The sequence below is a fragment of the Nipponia nippon genome, unplaced genomic scaffold, assembly GCF_047370975.1.
Source record: "Nipponia nippon isolate SJK-2023a ecotype South Korea unplaced genomic scaffold, ASM4737097v1 scaffold_5, whole genome shotgun sequence".
Classification (NCBI taxonomy): domain Eukaryota; kingdom Metazoa; phylum Chordata; class Aves; order Pelecaniformes; family Threskiornithidae; genus Nipponia; species Nipponia nippon.
Window position 1 is genome coordinate 1,017,369 of NW_028262369.1, and position 24,039 is coordinate 1,041,407.

General features: G+C 57.2%; 1 protein-coding gene across 7 annotated transcripts in view; it reads right to left on the reverse strand.

The window, feature by feature from the left end:
• LOC104011075 (ankyrin repeat and fibronectin type-III domain-containing protein 1) overlaps positions 1–24,039 on the reverse strand; it is a 264,593-nt gene that overhangs the window by 201,055 nt on the left and 39,499 nt on the right. For 2 of the 7 annotated variants that reach the window (XM_087731746.1, XM_087731743.1), the window contains exon 1: positions 3,776–3,998. The exons of 4 other annotated variants lie outside the window; for them this stretch is intronic. In XM_087731746.1, the coding sequence (XP_087587872.1) occupies positions 3,776–3,960 (185 nt within the window). In that variant the 5' untranslated portion in view covers positions 3,961–3,998. Of the gene's footprint in view, positions 1–3,775; positions 3,999–5,752; positions 5,882–24,039 lie in introns of those variants that run through there. One more of the 7 variants, XM_087731744.1, reaches the window with a different exon arrangement.

The following is a 24,039-nucleotide window of genomic DNA, read 5'->3' on the forward strand; positions in this document are numbered from 1 at the left end:
CTGGAAAGGTGCCAGTCTGCTTCCGAAAACTTTGGCTCGCCCTGGAGCCCCCCAGCACACAGAGCAGAGCAAGGCCGTTTTTTCAGCCCGGTTACACGATAATAGCCTTCTCAATTTGCTGATCCACTTTCAAAAGCTGCAGGAATCCAAAATTACTTGTCCAGCCCTTTCAGTTTAAAAATAGCTAACTGAATAGATGAGCTATTTTGTATAACCTGTCTTCCTTTCATTACTCCTCCGTGCCAGAAGCAGATCCTCTCTGCCCGTCCTGCCAACACGCAGAGAGCTGGGCACGAGCACCTGGAGGCTGGCACCATAAGATAAGACAAAGAACAGACCCCTCGCACCTCGGCAAGCACCCCCAGCCCCTCCTGCCTTTTGCCCACGGGCACCTGCATCCAGCGCTGCAGCCTCTGAGCTGCGGAGAAATCAGCCCCTGCAGTGATCCAGGCCTTCATCCTGCACAAAGCGGTGCAGCTCCAAAACCAGTCAAGTGTTTGGTTCATCCATCAATGCTCCTACCAGATTGAAAAAAGGTACTGCAAATAAATCACTTACACGCTTTCCTGAGAGGCTCTGGCTGGTATGTTTGCGCTCCATCACTACACCAGGACAAGCTGCATGCTGGGGACACTCTGATCCCCAGCTTGTCACACACGGAGCCTCTCAACCCCCAGCGATCTGACTGCCCAGTTGATTTAGTAACACGGGGCACCATGCCACAGCCCCGCAGCAGAGCGCCCGTCCTCCTGCCGAGCACGGCCAGCAAGCCTCAGGTGGGAAAAGCCTCCAGCTGACTTCACGGTGAAGGTGTCAACCACGACGCGGCTCTGCCACGGGTCACGGCCGAGCAGGAGGGCGTGGGGCACAGCGGAGGCTGAAGAGCTCCTGCAAGCATCATGTTTGGCCAATAGCACCTAGACGACGCTATTGCTGTGCTGCCCAGCACAACTTTGAGCCCACAAATTCCCAAATCCAGCAGACTTGCTCAACCCACCTTGTACGCACTGCTTTATCTGGAGGCGTAGTTTAAAAGTGCAGGGATATTACTTAAGACCATAACTACACACCTGCTAATATCTGTTAGGTCCTGTGAGAATGCGTGGGACCACTATACTTAGAATTTAATAACTCCAGTCAGTGCATCCTCTTTACTGCAGACCTGCGTACGGTTGTTTGCTGTGGTCCCAGGGGACTACACGGCTTTGGCAAGTGCCGTGGGAGCCCGGCTGCCCTCAGCCACGCAGAGGCCAGGGCAGGGTTCCAGAGGGGCCCACGGACATCACCCTGCTGAGCCTGGGATGCAGGAGCTACGGTACCTCCATGCACATGGAAACGTGGGGTCTGAGCATCTCATTTCCTCGTTTAATTTGCCCACATTAGCATGAAGAAATGAAATAAAACCAGAAAGTTGTTCAGCAGAGCTAGAAAAAGCACTGTCTAGAGAAAGGACAGGGTCAGATGGGGCAGCAGACACCTTTCGTTTGCTTTCGGATCCCAGCCATGAGTGTTCAGCTTTCTGGATGCCAGCAGCCAGTCCGGCTTGGGTCAGGGGTCTCAACTGGGGCTTTTCAACAAACAGAAATCGGAGGGGAAAAAACAGGCAGAATCTCAAGTAGCTTGGGTGAAAAGGGACGCTGATTTCAAAAGCATCCCGTGCTTCAATCAACGCTTGTTTTTACTTCCATAATCAACCACATGCAATCAAGGGAACGGGTTCAGTATCTGCAGATGCACTCGAGCCTGTCACCGGGGGAGTCGGGGGCCCAGGAACACTGTCTGCATGCTCAGAGCCAGCCCAGGCAGCTCGGGGGCAAAACACGTGAAGGAGCAGGGAGAGCACGGCTCCCGGCATCTCGAGCTCGGCCACACTGGACCACCCGGGCACATGGAGAAACTTCTGCTTGGGGAACCACGTCCACTGACCCCACACAGAGCAGAGCTTCCACAGGCAGCAGCCCCGACGGCCGTGACCGACGCGTGGTGAGCCACGCTCCTGCGTGAGGGAAGCACTCAAACACGCCCATACCCAGCTTCCCCCCAGGAAATCTGGCACGAGCTACACGCCAGCAATGCGACTTGTGTGGGTAATGCCCCAGAGTTAGGAAGGCACCATGGTATCTCCCTTTACATGGGAAACCACCCAACTCCCCCCAAAACACAAGGTGCAGGACTGTAGCACCCAGTGCACGGGGGATCAATAGGGTGCAGAGCCCCAGGAGCACCTCCTCGTCTCCCTCATGCCAGTAGAGGCCGAGACGCGGCATACACTCGCTCTCCACGTGGTGCTCGGCTGCACACCAGCAAATCCCAGGGACGTGCCACGCTCGGCAGTGCCCGAAGAACCGACCTTCCTCACACCCAGCTCCGGTGGGTGTGCACCGGCACAGCGAAAATCTGAGGGCAGAAACCAAGGGTTTTTCTCCCGAGAAAGAGCAGAACACAAAGCTCAGGCACAAACATTTCTGTGTTTCTGGTGAAACCGTGCCGTGCTTTGAGCGAGTGGGGAAGAGGCACCCGTCTCCTGTAACCACCGAGTGAAGAGGGGAGACAGCAACAGCACGTCACGTCTCACTGTCTCGGCAGCAACGCAGAGAGCAGCAGGAGGGGCCCAAGCGACAGACCTCCAACTCCTTCTAAACATTTAATTATCTGTGCGGATCAAAAAGAACGTTTACAGAGTACAAGACGCTCAGCAACCAGGGAAGAAGCTGAGTGGATGTCTTGGTGCTATTTTCTCCCTCCATGTGTCCCCGCATGGACGCACACCCCTCCAGAAGCAGGGAGGCACCGTGTGCAGGTCAGCGGGAGGATCTGGGGACGCGCGCTGCTTGGGCTGATAACCCTCTGCCCCACCGTGAGCTCTTGCAGAGGGGAAAAGCCCAGAGGAGCATCAAGTGCTGGCCATGTCCTACAAGCTGCTCGTAATATCCAAGGAGAGGGAAGCCACCCAGGCACAGAGCAATTTTCTTAATTGCAATAACTCTGTTTACACTGCAAAACAAGGACGCGTGCACCCTACAGCTGGGGCTGGCCTTGCTGCCTCCCGCCGTGACCCTGAGCACCCCGCCGGCAGCACGCTCCCATGCCGATTTCCAGTCAGCCCAATGCCACCCCCCCCCATTCCCAGCGCGTTCCCCTTATCAATCCACAACCCAAAGGAGCTGACGATGAACCCTGTGGCTGGCTGCCCCGAGGAGCCCCCTCGCCATTGCACCCTGTCCCCAAGCGCAGCTCCTCCCTTCCCCGGCCCCTGCACACCAGGAGGCTCCATCAGCACCGCGCACACACTGGCTTTCACCTCCACCTGCGAAGCCACTTCTTGCTGCCCGAGCAGCTGGGGATTTTGCGTGCAGCAGCACGGGGGGCAGAGGGAGGGAAGGGCGGTGGTGCTACAATAACCTCACGGCCGTCACGGGGAGACAGTGCAGCAGCACAACACAGAAAGCAGAAGACAGAGGCAAGCAGGTACACGTGCACCCAGCCACCCAGCAGACGTCTGAGAGGCACCGCCGCCACCGGGGACGTGCCCTGGGCAGGGAGATGGAGGTCGGGGTGCAGAGCCTGACAGAGACGTCCCACGGCAATGAGCCGCTCAGGACCCCCAGACAGGACAGAGGTGATGCTTCCAGAGCTCTTGGCTTGCTCCCAGCCCCCTCCCCAGCCCCAGGAGAGCTAAAGGGAAGGTAAAGCACCAAGGACTGCATCTCCCACCCCGCAGCCCCCTGGGCACAGACGGAGGCACCAGGACAGATGGGCCACTGCCACCCCGTACCTGCACTCCGTGACACTACAGCAACAGCTCCCGCTCCGCCGGCCCCGCCGCCCGGAGCGCAGCTCCGTCCTCGACTTCCGCAGGCTGAAGTACTCCGTCAGCTTCCCGAACGAAGCCATGGCCCCCGCAGCGTCCGAATGCGCGCCCACCTGCGTCCCTGGGCGCCGGTCCCACCGCACGCTCATGCATGCTACACCCCAGCTGCGCTCGCTACCCCGCGCGCTCCGTCAGCCCACGGGACCGGGAAGGGAGCGCTGCGAGTCAGAGAGAGAGACAGCACACGACAGAAGGAGTTTAGCCAGGAACGACTTGTTGGACAGTCCACAGCGTGCTCCACGGCGATCCCTCAGATGTCGAGGGTACGAAGCCCTGCCTCCCCAAACCAACCGCAGGCACTGGGCTGCACAAGAGCAGCTGGCATCTGCACACTTATTTAGTGCGATGCTGCAGAACTGAATTCAGGAGGAGGAGGGAAAAAAAATTAATAATGCTCGCTGGAGAGGATCCCTCAGTAGCGATGGCACAGGTCTGTGAGCCCCCACGGCAAGTGGCCACTTGGCAGCTGAGGGAGCTGGCCCAGGGTGGCTGTGGTGGCCCTTGGCTGGGCGAGGGGATGCTGTCTGGATCAGAAGGCGATGAGAAACCCCGAGAAGTTGGCTGTTCAGATGAATTTCCGAAGAGTCTGTTCTTATGGCATACGGAGATCAGTACCATAGGTGGAGAGGGTCCCTGCTTGCTCTTCTCGCGAAGGATCCCCGCTCGCTCTTCTTGCAGCTCCTCAGAGTTCACCAGTTTTCCTCCCTCCCTGTTTTCCAAAGCAGAAGGCACCCCTTCGCCTCCAGCAGCGCCTACCTAACACGATTTTCCAGCCTGTCACCAAACACCTGAGCGCAAGGAGCGGAACAGGCATTTAAAGCCAGCAGGTCTGATCCAGTTAGAGGTCACCTGCGGGCTCTGCTCCCCGAGTTCCAGCACAAAGCCTCTCTACAGCAGGCAGCAGATAAAGGGATGCCGCGAACCTGAAGGGAAATCCTACTGCCAAACCTCCCCTGGTCGGAAGCACTGCCTCTGCATCCTCGGTGCCTGACGCCAGCTGGGCGGAGGAAAAACAAGGGCTTCCAAAAAAAAAAAAAAAAAATCTCACTACAGCCCCCCGAAGCAAAGCCAGATTAAGTCAGTGAAGCGCGTCCAGGGGAAGGGGCGTCTGACGGCGACTCACAGCCATGCCAAGAGACCCTCGAGGAAACAGCAAAGAAAACCAGGTTAACCCAACCGGCAGACCAGCCAGCTACCTTCGTGTCCTCTTGATCCCTCCGGTATGGATGCCATGTTAAAAAATAAACAAAACCCCATTCGTTGTTATTTCCCTGCTTAGGGCCACCCACTGCAAGCAGCCTGCTCGCAACGAGGGGCGACCATCCACTGCCGAAAACCGGCCGTGTGCCCTGCCGAGCCCCGCTTCCCTCCTCCCTTATTTTCTCCCTTTTCCTCTAGGCTCCGGCTCAGCTTCCCGCTCCGAATTCAACGCCTGAAGCAGCCGGGTACGCCCCGCGGAGCAGGAGCCCACAGCCCACGGTCGCCCGGGTGGCCACCCGCCCCCTGCTCGTGACTCTCAGGGCGACCGTCCCCGTCACCGAACCAGCCCGCGGTTCTTCGGGGGGGGCCGTGAATTTGTATGAACCATCCCCGCTCCCTCCCTGCCTCCCCGATCCGGGCGCTGACATTGATCCCAGCAAAACAGAGCCAACCGCCGCAAACCTGCGCACACAGCGGGGGGCTGGCGATGCACCGGGGGGGCCCCGTGGCCATGGGGGACCCTGCCAGCCCCTCCGCCGGGCAGGTACGCGGTCCCCCAGCACCTTCTCCCTCCTGTTCGCGCATCGGCGGGGGGAGCTCGGGCTCGCTTCCCTCTTACAGCCAGGGAAAATAAAGCTGTCCACCCGCTGCTCCGCACAGCCGCCCCCCTTCGCCTCCCACCTTCTCCCTCCGATGGGCTCCACCGCTGCTGGGGAGGGGTCCAGGGCGCTTCCTAACATGGGTTCGTTTGCGGCGGGAGGGCCGAGGCAGAGCATCCCTCCGCTGGCGCTCAGGCGCAGCGGGAGCCGGTAACGCTGTCACCCCTCTTATCTCCCATCGGCTCCCCGTTACCAGTCGCAGTGAAATGCAAGACGTCCAAGGAGGTCAGAGGAGCCGGAGGGGAGCGGGGGGGGCTGTCGGGAGGCAGCGGAAAAGCAGCCAAAGGGGAGACCAGGCAAGCGGGGGCCAGAAGGGGACAACTCGCCCGTCCCTGCTGTAGAGCAAAGGCACAGCGCCGGCTCTGTCGGAGGCAGCTGGGCTAAGGCACACACATGCCTTTGGAGGAGGACAGCAGCGATACCTGGCAGAGATGATGTTATCTGCTCCTGAGCTATGCAAAGGCAACAGGAGAGGGGCCGGGCTGGGCAGCAGGAGGAGTGGAGAGGATGAGCGAGGTTACTTTGAATCCCTCTCCTCTTCCTCCGCACCACCTGATGGGAGGGCAGAGGAGCAGCAGCGCTGCCCCAGGGATCCTCCTGTGGCATTTGCAAAGCGGAATTGTTTGGGGACAAAAGGGCGATTTGGAAGACTGTAGAAAAAGCAGCAGGGAGATTAGACAGACAGACTGACGGACACACGCTCCAGGGAGCAAGGCAGTCTTCCCCAGCACCCCGGCTGCGAGGGGGACACCCCTGCGGCCAGGGACACCCCACCTTTCTGCAATCCCCTCCGGGGCGGGCAGGTAGGAGCCACAGCTCATTGCAGGAGAGCCAGGCCTCCTGCAAGGCCGCGAAGCTTGCGAAGCGGCGCCGGCACCCGGAACACAAGCAGGAGGAACCGCTGCCCTCATGAAACCCCACGTCTGGGTAGCTGCGGGCAGTGGGATTCAAGGCACCAATGCCTGAAAGCTCAGACAACTCCATAAACACCTCCATCTGTGATCAAAAAGGAATACTCAGAGGGGATCGCTGCCCCACACCCCCCCAGCGCCTCCCAGTCCCCTGGACCAGGCTCACCAGGGACCCGGCTGGCTGGAAGCACAACCAGCGCTGGGGCAGAAGCAGCACAAGCCCCCACGTCTCTCCTCTGCATTTCAGTCTCTGGTTTTCCTCGGGTGGCCTGGGGCAAGGGAAAGGCTGTCTCCCCTCCTCCCCCAGGCCCTTCCCTGCTCCAGGAATGCCATGGTCAGCCCTTCAGGATGGGGCTGTCACATGAGTCTCTCCCAGAGGAGCTCCGCGCCTTTTATTAAGCGGCGGAGGCGATCTGCTGAGACGTTGCTGAAATACCTCTAATTTCACATTAACAATCTGCTGTGCTGGGGTTTGCAGCCATGTACTCAGTGATGCGCAAGTGAGCTTCCTACTTCCACTTAATAGTAGAATGAAACACTTTATAAGTGAAACAGTAGTTTAATTTGCAGGAGACATAAACTGATTTTTTAAGAGGAGCTGTGGAGGAGACCGTTAAAGCAGAAATCAAAATCTGTACAGCGCTGGGACTTTCGGCATTGGGGTAACGCAGAGCACTGCCATAGGCATCGCCACCCCCGTGCAATCATCACCGAGACGTTTGCACAAGCACCTCACGCCTTTGTCTGCAGACATTTTGGAGGAAAAAATACCAAGCCATAAACACAACTGTGTGGTTGTCAGGGTCCATCTCACACACTCCTGTACAGATGCTTGTTCGGGCCACAGAGACCAGCATTTCCCATTTCAAAACTCCCCAAACGCAGTGAAGCCATTGCAGACATGGGAACCGGCACCAGTCCCAGTTTGCAAACAACCACGAGGCTTTTTCAGGCAGAAGTGATAACAGCAACCTCAAACACCACAAGTCCTAGGGCTGCCCAAGAGCAGTGAACTGGAAAGCATCTCTGCCAGGCCCCCTGCCCAGCCAGCACGGCGAGACAAGCTGGACGGCACTGGAGGGTGGCCCTTGCACCATCCCCGGGAGACGCCTCGCAGCCCCGGTCACTGTGCTTCTGAGCCCTGGGTGAGCAAACCGTGTCTTGCTGCATCTTTGTGGCTTCCCCAGCCAGCTTTTATGCTGATCACACTTCTCGAGCGTGGCTAGGCAGAAGCGGGGAAGGAGGAAAGGGCACTCTTCAGAGCTGACAGCTTCTGCGTCCGCTCCCACAGTGCTGAAGGACTTCAGCCCTGTTTCTGCAGGGCTTCAGTTTCACCCCTCCACGCCAAGACCGCTCAACGCGAAGTAACGACACCCACACTCTCCCAGCCCCGGCTCCGCTGGGGAGCTGCATCCCCAGGAGCCACCCACCAGCTGATGCAGAGCCCGCTGCTGCTCCTCCTCCAGCACAGCTTTTAGCAGCTCATCCCTCCCCGCAGGACAGCACAGGCGATGCTCACAAGCACCCGACCTCCCAGCATCTGGGAGAATTAGGTAAGACAGAGTGGAAGAAGTAGGTAAGACAGAGTTAAGCCATACTGGGAGCAGCCACCCCACTTCTACAAGCAAAACCTTGGCTGCTTTAAGGCTCCCTTTCCACGTGGCCCTTTCCCAGTCTGGCTGATACCTGGAGAGCAGCAAGTGCTGCCTCTTTTGAGGTCCCCCAGCAATGCGGAGGATGGAGTCCAGTGGAGTCCCAGACAGCAGGTTCAAAATTAAAGCAGTGACGAGAGCAGAACAGTCTAGAAAAGCAGCAAGCCTGGCCAAGGGAGGAGCCGAAGCTTGAGCAGCTGAGCAGGGATGGAGCCTGGAGCAGGAGACACTTCTGCCTGCTCATCCCGAGATGTCCCGTGGCCAAAGGGCAAGCTTTCCCAGAGCCATTGCTTGGGGAAAAAAAAGGACAGTGTGCGTCCTGCTAGCCCAGTTCCCATCTGCTGTGGTCAGAATTCCTCTCCCCCAGAGGGAAAAAACAGCTGCTGAGATCCCAAGAACTGAGCGAGGGGAAGATTCCTACTCCCCCAGGGAAGAGCTGTGCCTTCGGGTCGGGTTGGAGAGGATTTCTCCTGAGCTTTCTTTGAGTGCCAGCTGGGGAGGAACCGGCTTCTCCAAGTTACCTGGGAAGTCAGCTGAAAGCACCACGGGGTTTTTGGGGCAGGAGTTCTCCAAACTGCCGAAAATTGGCCACAGATGTCAGACATCAGCTCCCTATCAAGTCACATGTGAATGAATGAAGCCAATAATGAAGAATTTTGATAATCTCCATTTTTTTGGAGGACAAGGTAAGTTCTGAGCATTAGCTCTTGGGGTTTAGGAAATAAAATTTTTCCACCCTGTTTTTAAATACACCCACAGTGACTGAGCCCTCATTTTTCACAACCAGTTAACCCAGCGTACCAGAGTGCCATCAAATGTTGCAGGATGGTTTTAAAAATAAAATCGGAATACATTATTTCACAGGATAAACAAAGACAGTTATCACCATGTGCACACAAAGAAACATGTTAAATGCAAATATGAACTGATTTAAGAAACAGATGCACAAGAGACTACTAGCAACTTGTAAATGTCCCAAAAGGCCAAAAAAGCACACGCACCCCCTATTAAAACATTACATTACAAAGTTATACAAGAGCTCCAAGGTCCCAAGTCATTTAGGTCTTTAGTAGGTTAAAATAATTCTGTAAGCATCCTGTATGTAGCTGGACCAGCAGACAGTATCAGTGCGACACGGTGCATTGTGCAGAGACCATGCAAAATGAGAACATAAAACCCCATCAGCGACACCTTTTTCAAGGGACAAAGGCACGGGAACAGTCAGCTAACAGCACTATGGGCACGCCGCTGTGCAAGGTGCTCCCTACCCAAAAGCTTCCGTTAAGAAACGTGTCGCGGGAACAAGGGGCGTCAGGCCGCCGCTCCCCGGATCCAGCCCAAAGCAGCCGCTGTAGCACCCAGGCACGGGCTGGCCACCGGCAGCGCAGGCAGGACGTCTCCCCTGCCCCAGTGCTTCCTCCATCCCCTCCAGCGATGCTCCCACAGCTCAGCCCCTCTCCTCTGCTCCCAGCCCCGCTGGAGCTCCGCGCACCTCCAGCCGTTGGGGCAAGGGGAACGCTCAAAGATGCGGCAACAGAGCTGCGATACTAACCGAAAAACAAAGTTCAGCCTGGAGCCGCCTCCCGGGAAGCTTGCCAAGCATGGCTACGAGCATGCTGGTGAAGCTGCGTGGTGCTGAGCGCAGCCTCCCTCCTGGAAGCAGCCGCAGCAGCGCTGAAGGCACCCACGTGCTGCGGTCCCTCCCCAGGCGCTGGCAGCATTTGACAACAGCACGCTGTGACAGCTCAGGGGGCCAGCACCCAGGTGCCTGGCACCGTGCTCCCTTCCTCGCGCTACGTGCCGGCTGTACAGCGCTTGCACTTGGCTGCTTGGGTGCTGGTGAAGCCTCAAACCTACCACAGGTAAATAGCGGGGTGCAGCAGGCCAGGCTGCAGGTCTGCTTCCCCGCAGGGGAGCCGGCGAGCCCACCCCTCCTCTGCCTGCAGGGACCCCGGCCAGGGCGCACCGCGAGCCCCTCCTCAGCTTCCCCAAGCCCAGCCTCCTGGAGCACCCTCGCAGCCACCTCAGCGTGCGCCCACAGCAACGCCAACGAGCCTCGGGGACCGGAGGGAACAGAAGAGACACAAACACACACCCCTGCTAAAACCAGTTTTGGGTCAGAGAACTTCTCAAGAAGACTAATCGTTGCAAATATAAGACTTTTTTGCTTTTGCACCCCCCCTGAAGCGCAAATCAAATGAATATACCTGTGCTATGTGCAAACGCGAGCCTGCAGCAGCACGAGCTGCAGGTCCTTGCTGTTGCCCCCAGCCCTGCAGAAACACGGCCTGAGGCTTCTGGAGGCCAACTCCTCAAAGCGGTGCAGCCCTGGGACTAAGGCACTCTGTTGGCAGAGCTGTGAAGCCCTACGAAGTGCTACGTTTGAATACAGCTGTAATAAAAAGCAGAGTATACAAGAGGCTCTATAATTTCAGTCTAACTAGGCACTTTGCTTTAATTGTCAGTTATATTGCACTACATACAAATTTCAGTGCCAATACCTAGCATAAACCAGTCGCATCAATTTACTAATTTGCTTGGCGTATGGCTGCATTAGAACTCATTTAGCACAATTACTCCAGTTCCAGCAGCAAATCCAGATGTGCTGCCCAAGTTACAGTTAAAATATCCTCGTTCTTGGCAACAGCATTGAATTACATGGGGAGAGACTTCAAAGTCACATTCCTTTTGCAATTTGGGCCACCCTCCTGTGCGCGAACACAGAGAAGGGCGGGCGTTAGCCACCCTGAAGAGTTCAGATGCGCTGTACCATCCGACATCCGAACGCAGCCCTGGCTGGTGGCACCCTGCTTCCAGCCTGCCAAAATCCCTCCCTTTGCTCTGAACAAGCAGGGGCCTCAGCACCCAGCTGCTCGCCCCGCAGGGTGAGGCGCACGGGGGCCAAAGCGAGTATTTACTTGAGTTGGGCTCAAGGTTCGCCTTCACAGCGAAGCGCCAGGGAAGCAGAGGTGTGACCACCGCCGAGAGCCAGGCAGCTCGGCAGCGCGGAGGCAGCCGCAGCCCCCGCCACAGGGACGCCGGTGCTGATCCGGTCGCCCGCCTGCAGCGGCTCATCAGCATCTGTCCCTGCTCAGAGCAGCACGGGATGCGCGTGCTCATGAAATCCAATTCCCTTTTTAACCCCCAGATCGATGGGAATTGCCAAGATATTTCATCCCACTTAAAAAGGTTCTCCCCGCATGCAACACTGTGCAGTTAAATCCCGGTGCACACAGGGACAATTACCTCCCGAAGCAGGGACATCCCTGGTGCCCGCTCCTTGACGGCGGCACAAAACCTGGCTCAGGCTTGCAGGGGAAAGATAAGGGCAGGAAAAAGCAGACGGCAGCACAGCCTGCTGAAGGAGTCATGTGGGCTTTTATATACTCGCTAAGAGGAAACAAAAAAGAGAAAGAAAATTGATTAGTCCCTCCTGAAAAAATAGTTGGTCGAATTTGAAAGGACTGAAGAAAGTACAAAACATCAACAGTGATGTGATGGGAGGAAACACAGCAAAAGGAGAAGCAAAGGCGGAATAACTGGAGGACATTTGGAGCCGGCAGGGCTGTCTTACGGGCGAGGGGTGCTGCCTCTGCCATACCGTGCCCATCCATGGGCGCCTTGGCTCTGCCCCCCTCCACTGCTGGAGTCCACCCAAAACTCACTCGATTCTTTCACGCAAAACCTCTGCCCAAGCGGGGCAAACAGGGCTCGTGCCATCCCCATCCCCACATCCTCGGCCAGCCTGGGAGCAGACACGGCTCAGCACTCACCACTTGTTCTTCTTCCCCTAAAAACCAGCCCTGGCAAAACTCTAAACAAAAATTGGAAAACTCATTAACATGATCAAGAATTTCAGAAAATGGAAAGGAGAATAATTCTTGTAATTACAGCCCAGCAAACTTCGTCAGTCTTTAGAAAAAATAATAATCAATATGGAGCGAGCAGTTTCCAGGCTGGGAGAGTCACAGGGCTGCAATCAATACGGCTGCCCGCACTCGTGAACAGCCACTCCTGCCTGTCTGGATCCCCGATGAGGAGCAGCCCCCTCCCACGCCGCTCCCCACAAGCAGCCTCCCTCCCCGCCGCCGGACCCACGGGTGTTGTTACAGGGGTTTCCTTAGCAGCACACAACCCCCGAGGCACCCCAGGCTGCTCATGGATCTCTCCTTCCCCCTTCCCAAAAGGTACCAGGACTCACAGTGGCCTGGCTGGAAAAAGAGAGAGCCCCGAAGAGGCGGGAAAGGGATGGAAAAGTTGAGCCTGGCTGCCAGCCCATGGTGCAAAGACATCCCGGCTGCATGGCTTCCACTTCATGTTGTCCTCTCCTGATCCCGTGTACCCCACGGCGGCTGCTCACCGCACCCTTGCTGCTTCCTTCGCCCTGGCCACTCTGCTTGCAGCTTCCCAAAACGTCTGTGACTAATGGATACTGCCCGAGCTGAAGCCGGGCCGCGGGGTGACCCCTCCGGGGCTGAGCGGGGCGAGGAGGCAGCACGCAGCGGCCGCGGGCTGGAGAGGCAGCTGGTGAAAATGCCATTGACTGCCAGGCCAGGGAGGCAAGACCTCGAGCTTCCCTCCAACCTGCGTGAAGTCCTTCCACTGATCCTAGAGACACGGCGGCATGGTCCTGAGCAGCTCCCCTTCCCGGGGCTTCAGGGCCCAAGCTGGCCCACACCGTTGTGAACCGGCAGCAGACCCAGCCTGGCAGCCGGGGGTCTGCGCGGCGGGGAGGCTGCTCAGCCCCGGCGCCGGCGCCCCCCAGGAGGACGCAGTGCTCAGATCCCACGGGAATCTGCATCCTCCCCACGGCCCAAACAAGCACTGCGCCCCTCGGGAGCACGGGGCCGCCCGGGGCCAGGCACTTGTCCCAGCGAGGCACAGCCATCCTCAGCAGCCCAAGGGGCCAGCGACAGACACCCGCACGCACCTGGGAAGGACGTTTCTATTTCCAACCTTTTCCTATTCTCCTCTCACCCAGTAATTATCTCATTTCTGCATCAAAATAGAGTCTATTAAAATCTCAGCTTCTTTCCCAAACAATAGATTAACGTAATCCTCTTACGACACAGAGCTGGCCATGCCTGTTGCAGTCAATGATTGCAAACTTTCAAGCCTGGAGTCAAATTTTAACTTTTCATGTCAAAGCTCTAAATGGCACAATCATCGGATAGACGGGGATGTTGGATTTACTCCGCATAAGGCTTTCCGTTTAAATTAAACTGAAAGATTTCCCCCAGGTTATAGCAATTTAATTAAAACAAAGTAAAAACAAAGCTCTAAAACTTCCAAAATGCTCGTTGTAAAATTAAAACCTCTAGGACTGCCAAACAGAGTACAGAACCCTAATAACACCCAAGGGAAAACAAATACTTCAACTTATTTCAGTAAAATAAAAAGACTGACAAACCAGATCACGTCATATCCTTCACAATATAAGCAAAAATATTTAAAGCCGCCGTCGGGCAGAACAAAGACAATTACACAGACGGTCAACGCCACCAAAAGGAGAAGCTGCCTATCAAGACCCCTCACCTGAGGTGATCTCCACTGCCACACACTCCGAGCCGTCGCTTTCCCCGCTCAGATCCTCACCATGCAGTGAGTAGTGAAAGGCCTCGCATCAAAAGGCTGCTTAGGGGACGGACATCAGCTCTTCAAGCCCGGGGACCTCGGTGATGCCTGCGGTCCCCGGCAGAGCAGGGAGGTTGGTGGGATTAGCTGCGGCCTCGTGGGGCGGCCGCACACCGGGCACCTGGGACGTGCCCCATCCTCCAGCACGAGCCGCTGCACCGCCGGTCAGCCCGCAGGGGCTCTGGGGAACCTCACGGCCTTCAGACCTCCCTTCCGCACACTCACGCTACGCTCGTGCTGCGAGCACGTGGTCCAAGCCCAATGCGGCAACCGTGCATGGAGTGACCAAGGTTTGTACTGCTGGGGAAAAAGGAGGAAAAGGGGGAGGGAGACCCTGCCAGCATCCCGCGCGCTCTGCCCACTTCGGCTCTTGCCAGCTGATGCCCTTTTCCTACCTTTACCTTGCTGCTGCTGCCATCAGAGGATGCTGCCATGCTACTGGCAGAGGGAGAGGAAACCCTGGGGAGGTGTCTGGGCAGTCGCTCACCTGGGAGCAGAAATTGTAACCTTCGGAACAGAACACCCAAACCACCATCAGCAGAAAAGTGCCATGCGACCCCGGGATGGGTCAGCCGAGCCGGTCTGGTACGAACCAAAAACCAGTCCAGTCCACCCACAATCCCTCAGCCCTCAGTAGCCGAGTGAGCTGACTCATCCCGGGGCCACGCAAAGGCTGGACCTGACACGAGGGCGGCGGTGGGAGGTGGCTCGGTCCGGGGGCACGGGGGTGCGAACCTCTCCCCAGCACCCAGCAGACGATGCACAAAGCTGTGCCCTGTGGGGGTCACCACGCCAGCCCTTGCAAAGCATCCCAGGATCCTGCCAGAGCCTGGACCCAACGGGGAAAGGCAGCGTAACTACTGCATCATATCCAGGACGGCAGCATAATGAAGCACGTTAAAAAACCCAAACTTTTAAGTGCTAATTGGCCACAGGGTTCAGCCAAGGGTGTTTCTGCCTGTCCTCAGCACAGGAAGGAGGTGGTCCTGCTGGAGCAGGTCCAGAGGAGGGCCACAAAGATGATCAGAGGGCTGGAGCACCTCTGCTGGGAGGACAGGCTGAGAGCTGGGGGGGTTCAGCCTGGAGAGGAGGAGGCTGCGGGGAGACCTCACTGCGGCCTTGCCGTGCTGAAAGGGGGCCGACAAGAAAGGGGGGGACAGGCTTTTTAGCAGGGCCTGCTGCGACAGGACAAGGGGGGATGGTTTTAAGCTGAAAGAGGGGAGATTCAGACTGGATATAAGGAAGAAATTGTTTACGCCGAGGGTGGTGAGACAGTGGCAGGGGTTGCCCAGAGCGGTGGGAGATGCCCCATCCCTGGAAACCTTCAAGGCCCGGCTGGACGGGGCTCTGAGCACCCTGATGTGGTTGAAGCTGTCCCTGCCCATGGCAGGGGGATGGAGGGGATGGCCTGGAAAGGGCCCTGCCAGCCCAAAGCCTCCTGTGGTTCTATGAAACAGTCAGGGTCAAGGATCCACTGGATTTCTTCCATAATTCAACACCATCCCCCAAAGAGCCTGTGAGGCAACACCTTTTACAAACACCACCGCTGGGGTCCATCAAGCTGTGCTTCAACAGGGTAGCGCAGGGGAAGCCAGCGAGCAGAGCCCACTGCCTGCAGCGTGGAGGGAGGTCCAGGACCACAGCCACACTTCACAGCAGCAAAACCCCCCAAACCTCCAACCCCACGACACCAACGTGGTAAGAAAAACAACTCGCAACAAGTGCTCTGCACAGCCACTGCTGGGAAGCAATCAACAGGCGGGAAATACACCTTTCGCTTCAAAGAGAAAGCAATTTGGAAATTGAAACTTCACCAGTTACCAGCCACCATGGGAGAGGAGATGGTGGGGCACAAGGCACTGAGGTCAATGGTTCTTCATGTCAAATACCCAAAACCCAGCATCACAAGGGTGTCCAACAGAACAGGCTACTTAGTACATCTCCTGCGTGTACTACCACTGTGCATCAACATACACAGGCAGAGGTTGTCTTAAGCTAAAACGCCACGCAGCCCTCAAAGCGGCACATCCCTTAACACCCCACAGAGGGCAAAAACAGCTTGAACTACACCACAGAGAGGTTTGTTCATCACATTTCTGTGAACCTTATCTCAGCCACGATGCGCACCTCTGCACGAGCAGAGATGCCACCAGCACCGTCGCACCTCAGCCATGTTTCCCAGTGCACGGGACGGGACACAGCAGCACGTTACCTGCGGGACTGAGCAGCTTCACCTTCCCGTCCAGCAACTGGCAGTGGCCAGGAAGCCTCTGCCGGCACCTCCGGCAGGTCCGCGAGCGGCGGCACAGCCTCCCAAACACTGACGAGCCCCAGCCGACGTCTCTGCTTCACCCCGGGCAGGACCGCAGGATCTCTCGTCGCCTGATGCTTGCGACAGCAATAGGTGGGAGTCACAGGGAACACCATGACAGCGCAACAGCAAACCCGAGCTCCCTGCTTCCTTCTCAGGTCCAAGTCCCCAGCCTCAGACATCGCAGAACTGCAGATGAACTGACTGGGGCAGAGACCAGTCCCGCTGGCCGCGGGCCCTGGGGGATTGCCTCGGACGTCATCACCGCCGGGCTGCCGGAGGCAGGCAGAGCTCAGTGGTGCAGCTCAGCATTGTGCAATCCCCAAATGATTAAAATGGGGATATGCCCCCTCCCACAGGCCTGGAGGCAAAACTCAGGGTGCTGCTTTCCCTCCCAGGCGGGGCTCAAGAAGGTCTCTTGGGCTACTGCTCTGCTGCACGGCTACCCCAGGCCCCGGCAGCTCCCCTCGCAAGGGGCTGCCCCTGCTCTGGGGGCACGGGAGACGTTTCCCCAGCTCTGACACCGCATCAGGAAAAGAGGGAAAACAAGAGGGAAGAAAGGAAGATTGCATCTTAGTCCATGCTGTCCCTGTGCTGGAGGCCTCTGCTTTGGTCCTCAGCCCGCTGGCAGCAGCTCTCTGTGTGTCCTTTGGTCACACCACGGCCGCAGCCGCTGCCAGACCCTCAAACCCACCTCAGCCTCCAGCTCCAGCGGAAGGAGCGAGCGCCTCCATGAGCCCCAATCTGCTGTCCACAAACGGGCCAGCTGGTGCCTGGGGCATGCGGGGAAAACCCCTCAACTCCCCAGATCCCCAAAAGAAATTCTGGAAAAAGAAGTCACGACTCCACCAACACCAGGAGCCCTCATCCTTCTCTTCAGAGTCTTCCTAAAGCACCTGGAGTCTGACCACAGCAGCCCTTTGCCAACACATAAAAAGCAAAAACTGAACCTGGGTGGACACGGTTTCAAAGCTAAAGCTGACGGGTTGCCCTAGCACAGCGTGGCCTCATGTGGCTCATCTCCACCAGTCCCACGACAGCTCTGCCCTCGGCTCAGGTCCAGGCAGCATCCCCACGGGACGCCCGGCACAGCAGTGTCGGGATGCTCACCAAACCCCTGGGGTCTCTTCGCATCAGCTGCTGCCGAGCACGGACAGAGCAGGGCCACGCAGCGCGGGCAACCAGCACCCGCAGTGGCCACAGGCCACCCCATGTCGCTCTGCAGCATTCAAGCTGCAAGAAACAATCTGGTACTTTTCCACTCTAACAGCCCCAGGCTCTGCCCAAGCTGGGTGATGTTTCCAGCTCAGCTGTGTCTTTCCAGCCATGCATTTTCCAAATAAAGCCAAGTTCTTCCTCCATCTGCAGTGAAACACAGGCTCTCCTCTGCTACGGGGGCCGTGGCAGGACCAGGCACCGCAGTGGTGCGCAGCAAGCCGTGCCTGGGCCTCCTTGCTGGCTCCGCTAAGGGATTTGGCCACAAACAGAGTGGGATGGGGCTGGAGAGGTCAAGGGTTGGGTTTCTGCTTGGTGCTTGCAGCAGGGAGTCCCACCAGCTGCTCTCTGAAAGACCTCCCTGCCTGCCTGGGCAGGTTTTGGCGATGCTGCACACAGCCCATGGGGTGACGAGGCAGGAATGCCGCTGAGCAGGGCCACCCTCCCTGTCCCCACACCAGCAGGTTAAAGCAGGGATGATGCAGCAGGGAAGGATCCCCTTGCCCTGCAGGAGGGACAGTCACCGAGCCAGCGTGGCCCACGTCGTCCCCAGCGCACTGCAAACAGCTTGGAATCTCTCCTACCCTCTCCAGGGACGCAGAGCAGGCGCTCCACGTACGCTTTGGGGAAGAAAAAATTTTTAAAAATCAGGTAACATCCTTACACACACCCAGGAAAACACATTTTAAAAGGTCACTGTGCCTCTAGTGCATGGAGCTGGAAAATTTTAAAACAAGCAGTGAAGGTGGGCATTACCAGAGGCCATCAAAGAGGCCACGTTTTCACTGCACACGTCTGCTGGCAGGCCAGTATGGGCCAAGATACACAGAGATGGGAGCTGCGATCGGAGCAGCCAGACCTGTGAAAGCCTCGTGGATGAATGCACTTGTAAGGGCCCAAGAAGCCCCACAGGGCTCAGGAATAAGATTAACCAACAACAGGGCAGCTCTGGCAATTTGAGCAGCTTTCACGTTACAGTCGCTTCATCAGCCCAGAGGACGGGAGTGACGATGTCTGCACCAAGCGTCACTGGTGGGGCTGGTCTGCGCATCGGGTGCCACCGCTTCTGAGATCTGGTCATGGCCCAAACCTCCCCAAATCACCTTGAGAAGTGGGCAGGGAGTTCAGCCCTGGAGCAGGATAAGGGACGAAGCTCTTCTGGCCCTGGACTAGGTCCCGGCATCCCAAGAGCCCAGCCACATGAACACACAGAGATGCTGAGAACTAAGACCTTTTCAAGGCACCAAGATGCAAATAAAGGCAGATAACAAATTAAAAAGTTAAAAATAAATAAAACAAAGATGCAAACCATCTTCTTCATCAATAGACAGGCCTCATGCAGAACTACAGCTACACGAGCTGAGCTCTGCAAGTCCAGGCCTAATATACCTCCGTCCAGCCTCCCAAGGCTGAAGGTGCCCCGGCCACCCTCAGCCCCCTCCTCTCAGGTGAGCTGCATCCCATGGCTGAACTCTGATCTGCAGCTGTGTCTTTGTTACCTGCCCACTATTTGCAGAGGAACAGAAGGGGAGATTATACCGTATTAAGGTACACCCCAGGCACCAGCTTCAAGTCTTTGATTTACTCTGTTACAGGTCGCTGTCTCTGTAAATGTATATCAAAGGCAATTGGAGCGCGGTCGACGGCTGCACTGGTGGTTGAGCATGAAAAATGAAGGAGGCTTTCCTCCCAAATCACTCCTGCCTTGCAGAGAGGGCTGTAAGGACAGAAAGCAGGGGAGAGGAAGGAAGAAAAGGTCAGAGCGAGCAAGGGCACGCAGCAGAAAGCACCATAAAAGTCAACTCGTAACAGCAGGACGGGGCAGGGTGAGCGAGCCCAGCGCGGCCGGGCTCTGCCCAGGGAGCAGCGCAGGCAGCATCAGGCTCAGCAACGCACCAGCCGATTTTCAAAAGGCCTTTTATAAAAAAAAGCTATCCAGAACGACAGTCAGCAACCCTGAAACTCTTAAGAAAATAGGGCAAGCAGGGATTTTTGAGGATGGGAAGAAAAGAAATCAAAGGCAGAAGTCACCCGCTGGAACAGGGCTGTTAGCAGCAGTCCTGCAACGCCGCATTTCAATTCCTACGGAGTTTATTTCACGCTGACCTGAGTACACCTGCCCTCCCTGGCACACGACGGATGGGGCGTCCCCGCACAGGACGGGGAGAGGCAGAGGAGCAGCGCAGCCCCTTGCCACCCCGGCTCCCCTCCGAAGGCTCTGACGGCGCCAGCTCCAGCCACTCCGCAGGGTAAAGCGCCGGGGGTAGCATTAGGGTTGTGTAAGAGATCAATAGCAAATGCACAGAGCCCGAGCGTGCTCCCTTAGCAGCTTGCTGGATTAAAGATTTAATGCAATGTGTCCCTCTGGAAGAAATTACACAGGCTATTAAGAAAGATGCGCCTCTCGTCTGATGAAATCCAGCAATCATTGCAGCAATACGTGCAAACTAAACAGGCTCTGTGGAGCAAAGGGAAAGCTGCAGTTGCTCTCGTGAGCCCTTTCTGGATAGGGGAACCAATGGGTAAAGCAGCAGCTCTATTAGCAGTAAAGCAAATGTGCAGACATGGCCGAACCGTGTCTGCAGAGCGCGAGATGGTCCCTGCTTCCAAGGGAAGAAGTAAAACAACGCTCGGCAGCCGTCGCTCGCTGTTTCCCGCCGGCACCCAGGGGCTCGCGATGCTGCGGGAGCAGGGCAAACAGCAGCAGCGGACCTTCGACACCTCATGGGGACTTGCTCTCCAGAAAAGAGCGAGGGACACGCCGGTCCCCTCCGAGGCGGCAGCACCCTGGCGCCTGGGGAATACTAAGTATTAGCAAGTGCTTCTCCGGATACGCGAGCAGGAATGAGCCCCGGCCCCCTCACCCAGGGCCGACAGGACCGGAGGAGCACAGGCTGTCAGAGCAACAGGAACACCATGTGCTAAAGCATCATGCTACGGTTTGGGGATAACTACGTTTAATACAGCATTATTTAGGGTGTAGCAAGTGCCTCTTCCCAAGCTGCAGTGTCGTGCTGCAGAGAGCAGCGCTGGTTACATTAAATTCAGCTCCGACATTACCACAGAGCATTCAGCAGCTTCACAATGGAGACTGATCAGTAAAAGATCAGACTTGGCCAAAGGAAGCAGATGCAGGGAAAGAGCTTGCGTAGCAGAGCTCAGATTAGTATCCGCAGAGCTCCTTTGTATAGCAAAACCATCCATGCAGCAAGATGCACCTGGAGATGATATTCCCAGGGAACCTGAGCTGAGACCCCCGAACTCATTCGGCGTGGGCCACAGATGCACGGGGAGTTCCCAGGTCCTGAGCGTGACCCACAGCGCTGGCCGCGAAGGGCAGCCACCTGCACGCCTGGCACTGCTGTGCTGCTCTCGGGACTCACAGCTGCCAATTCCCACTCCTCCCCGAGGGAACCCGTTGGTTCGGATGCTGTGCCAGGCTCCATGCCGCAGAGACCCAGGCGCCTTCACAAACGTGCAGGGCGTGCGACCGGCACATCCCCGCACAGCTCCCCCGTCCTCCCTGCAGCAAGCGTGGGCACACACGGGATAACGCCCCGCTGCAGTGAACCTCTTGGGCGGGCTTGGCTTCCCACACGCTGCGTGCGCCTCAAAGAAAGCTGCTTGGAGCAGCTCCCCCCGACACCCCCACTGCCGCAGTGCTGTGCTCCCTGGCTCTGGGAACACCCATGCAGCCAAGCACCACTCTGCGGGGCTGGTCCCCGTGATCTGCAGGTGAACACAGCCCAGCAGCCTGGCACGTGCGTTATAAGGTACGCGCAACTGTGCATTAAATCAGAAAAGTTTCCATGAGTCCTGCGCGCTGACCGACGACAGAGGCGTTGTACCAGTAGGGCCCTGCTTCATGGACCCTCCTTCACTCATTTTCCCCCTGCTGCCCTGCTCCAGATCCTCCCAGCTTCCCGTTGCAGGGTGAAGCCAAGCCACCCACGTACTCTCCAACCCTTCCTCATCCCCTCTAAACCCCTCACACCTCAGGAGCTTGTGTAGAAGCTCCTGCAGAACCCAGCGGAAGGTGGGCTTACTTACAAAAGGAAATAAAAGCTAAAATTCATAGCTGCTTCTGATCAAAGCAAGTATGCCCATAGATTTCCAAACTCCAATGGCGAGAAAAGTTGGACAAGTCGGAAAACAGAGACGCCTGTGGACCACCTGAGAAGACAACTTGGTTTGAAATGCCAGCTCTTGTCGGCGCCGGAGGCACGGGCAGACCGCGCGGCACTGCACTCGAGCTGGACCTTTCGGGGGAGCGGGGCGACAGCAGTTGCTTACCAACATCCCCGGGCGTCCCCAGCCAGCGCCTGCAAAGCTCCCGGGGGGCGGCCGCAGACAGAGCACGCCTTCGCTCCCACGTTGTTCTGCTACGAGCACCAGCCGTGGCTCCAGAGGAACACCCTCTGCGAAGCCGCGGTGCCTGCCCCGCCGCGTGGCGTTTTGCCCACGCACTCGCTGAAAACGGCCAGTTTTGGGGGTGAGCTTCAGCAGCCGGGTCACTGCAGCCCGGCAAGCAGCGCCAGCAGCTGCTCTGCCCACGGTATTTATTAGCTACACGTGCCAGCCTGAACGCTGGTGCTTTTTGGCAGCTCCCTTCAGTCTGGGAGCGAGCCCACAGCCAGATCCCACGGCTCAGCTGGTGAGCAGCTACTTGCAGGTTATTAATGAAATCATTTACTGTTTATTGCTATGATTCTGCCAAAACACAAGCAAAAAGGCATTACGGTCACTACCAGCAAACCTGCCAGTTCACAACAAGTCAGGGAAACAAAAGTTTCAGGTATTGCCTTCTAAAAAACGGGTTTACAGGACCCTGCTGGTGGCCCAGGCTCCTCCTGGCACAGCGGCGCCTGTCACGGCTACGAAGGTGTCTGGGACAAACGCTGCCTCCTGCCAAAACCCCTTACGCAGAGGAACGTGCAGCAGCAAAACCACTGCCTAAGCACTCTCCTGAGAACACGCATTCACCCCAGGCACTTTATGGCAGAGCTGCAGCCGGCCCAGCAAGGCTGCGAGTTGCACCCCCATCCTCCCACGACTGCAGCGAGGGGCCAAGCATCCAAGCAAACCCACAGCGATGCAGCTTGGGTCCAACAGCAGCAACTGCACGGACATACCCGCGCTGCTGCTGCTCCTGACAGCCTCTTAACCGTGCTTCCTCACAAAACACCACGGGGAAAGCAGAGGAGCCCGTAAAGGAAAGAAACTGCCAACCTGCCCTTACTTTGCTGTTAAACAGGGAATCCGCTTCCACCAGCACATCAAGAGCCTGTGAAGATCAAGAAAATATGTTCCTTTATACACTCTCCAGAGCACGTAGCTATTTGCAACCTGAAAAATAGTTGCTGTCACCGCACATCTGAGGAATTACCCTGAGCACAACGGCGTGGCTTTAAAGGAATGAGTACTACCCACGCTGCAGCCTGTCGCACGCTCCCTCCAAAGGGGCCGCGGACGGGCGGGCGAGCGAGCGGGATGCAGGCGCGGCTGCAGGGAGGCCGGCAGCATCTCACCCACAGGGACGGAGGCCGAGGATCCCCCAAGCCCCAGCACTGTCACCAGATCTCTGCAGATCTACTGCGGACAGCCCTGCTCCGGGGGACTCCGGAGACCCCCATGGCCAAGGGCCTCTGTGCCAGCCCTGGCCAAGGCGGAGGTGCCCACCCCGAACGGGGAGGCTGAGCAATGGCGGGGCCGCCGCGGGGCCTCGAGGACATCAGTCACAGGGACTTCCAAGGAGGAAGAACAGCAGCACAAGCTGGAAACGCGTCGCTGGCGACCACAAGGCCAGAATTTGGTTTCCTGCTTAAATGGAGTGAGAACAAGCAAAGGACCAGAGCAACACACAGAAACACATCACGACGTGCTCCCCGATACGCGCAGACGTGCCCAGGCCAGGGTGAGCGCTGCGGCCGCAGCTCCCTGGGGAAGGGCAGCACCCGTCCCCCAGCCCGGCACCCCAGGCCAGAGGGCACCCAGCTTGCCCGCAGAGTTGGGAGCAGACATTTTCCTCCCTCCCCATGCTCACGGAATAATTAATCCTCCAGAAATGAGTCAAATCTTTAACTAAGCCAGCTCAGCAAATGGAGTGAGGAATTTCTAGGTCAGAACTATGAGGAGGGCTGGGGGAAAAAAAAAAAAAGGAAAGAAAATAAGAGCCTTAGGGCTCTGCCTCCTGTTCATTTCCAAGGGATCGGCACCCTGCTCTGCCTTGCCCGGCAGGGCCAGCACCTCTGAAGCAAGAGCTTGGATGAGAATTGCACCTTGTTGTCCTGACGAGGGCTGAGACCACAGCTGCCTTCCAACATCGCCAAAGAGCAAATTTTTGTGCAAAGCATCTCTCTCCATCTCACACAGTTCATTTTCCAAAGCAGAGAGGAAAGCACCTTATGATAATTATATTTATTATGTCCCTCCCGCTTCAATGCCTTTGATGTCTTAACCGCCGTGTTCTGCAGAGGGTTTTTTTTTCCCCTCTTCCCAAAGCTGTAACCCAGGGATGACGAGTGCAGGAAAAGCCCCAGGAGCATCCCATTTCGCAGCACCAGCAAGCAAGACCAGCCCGCCATGA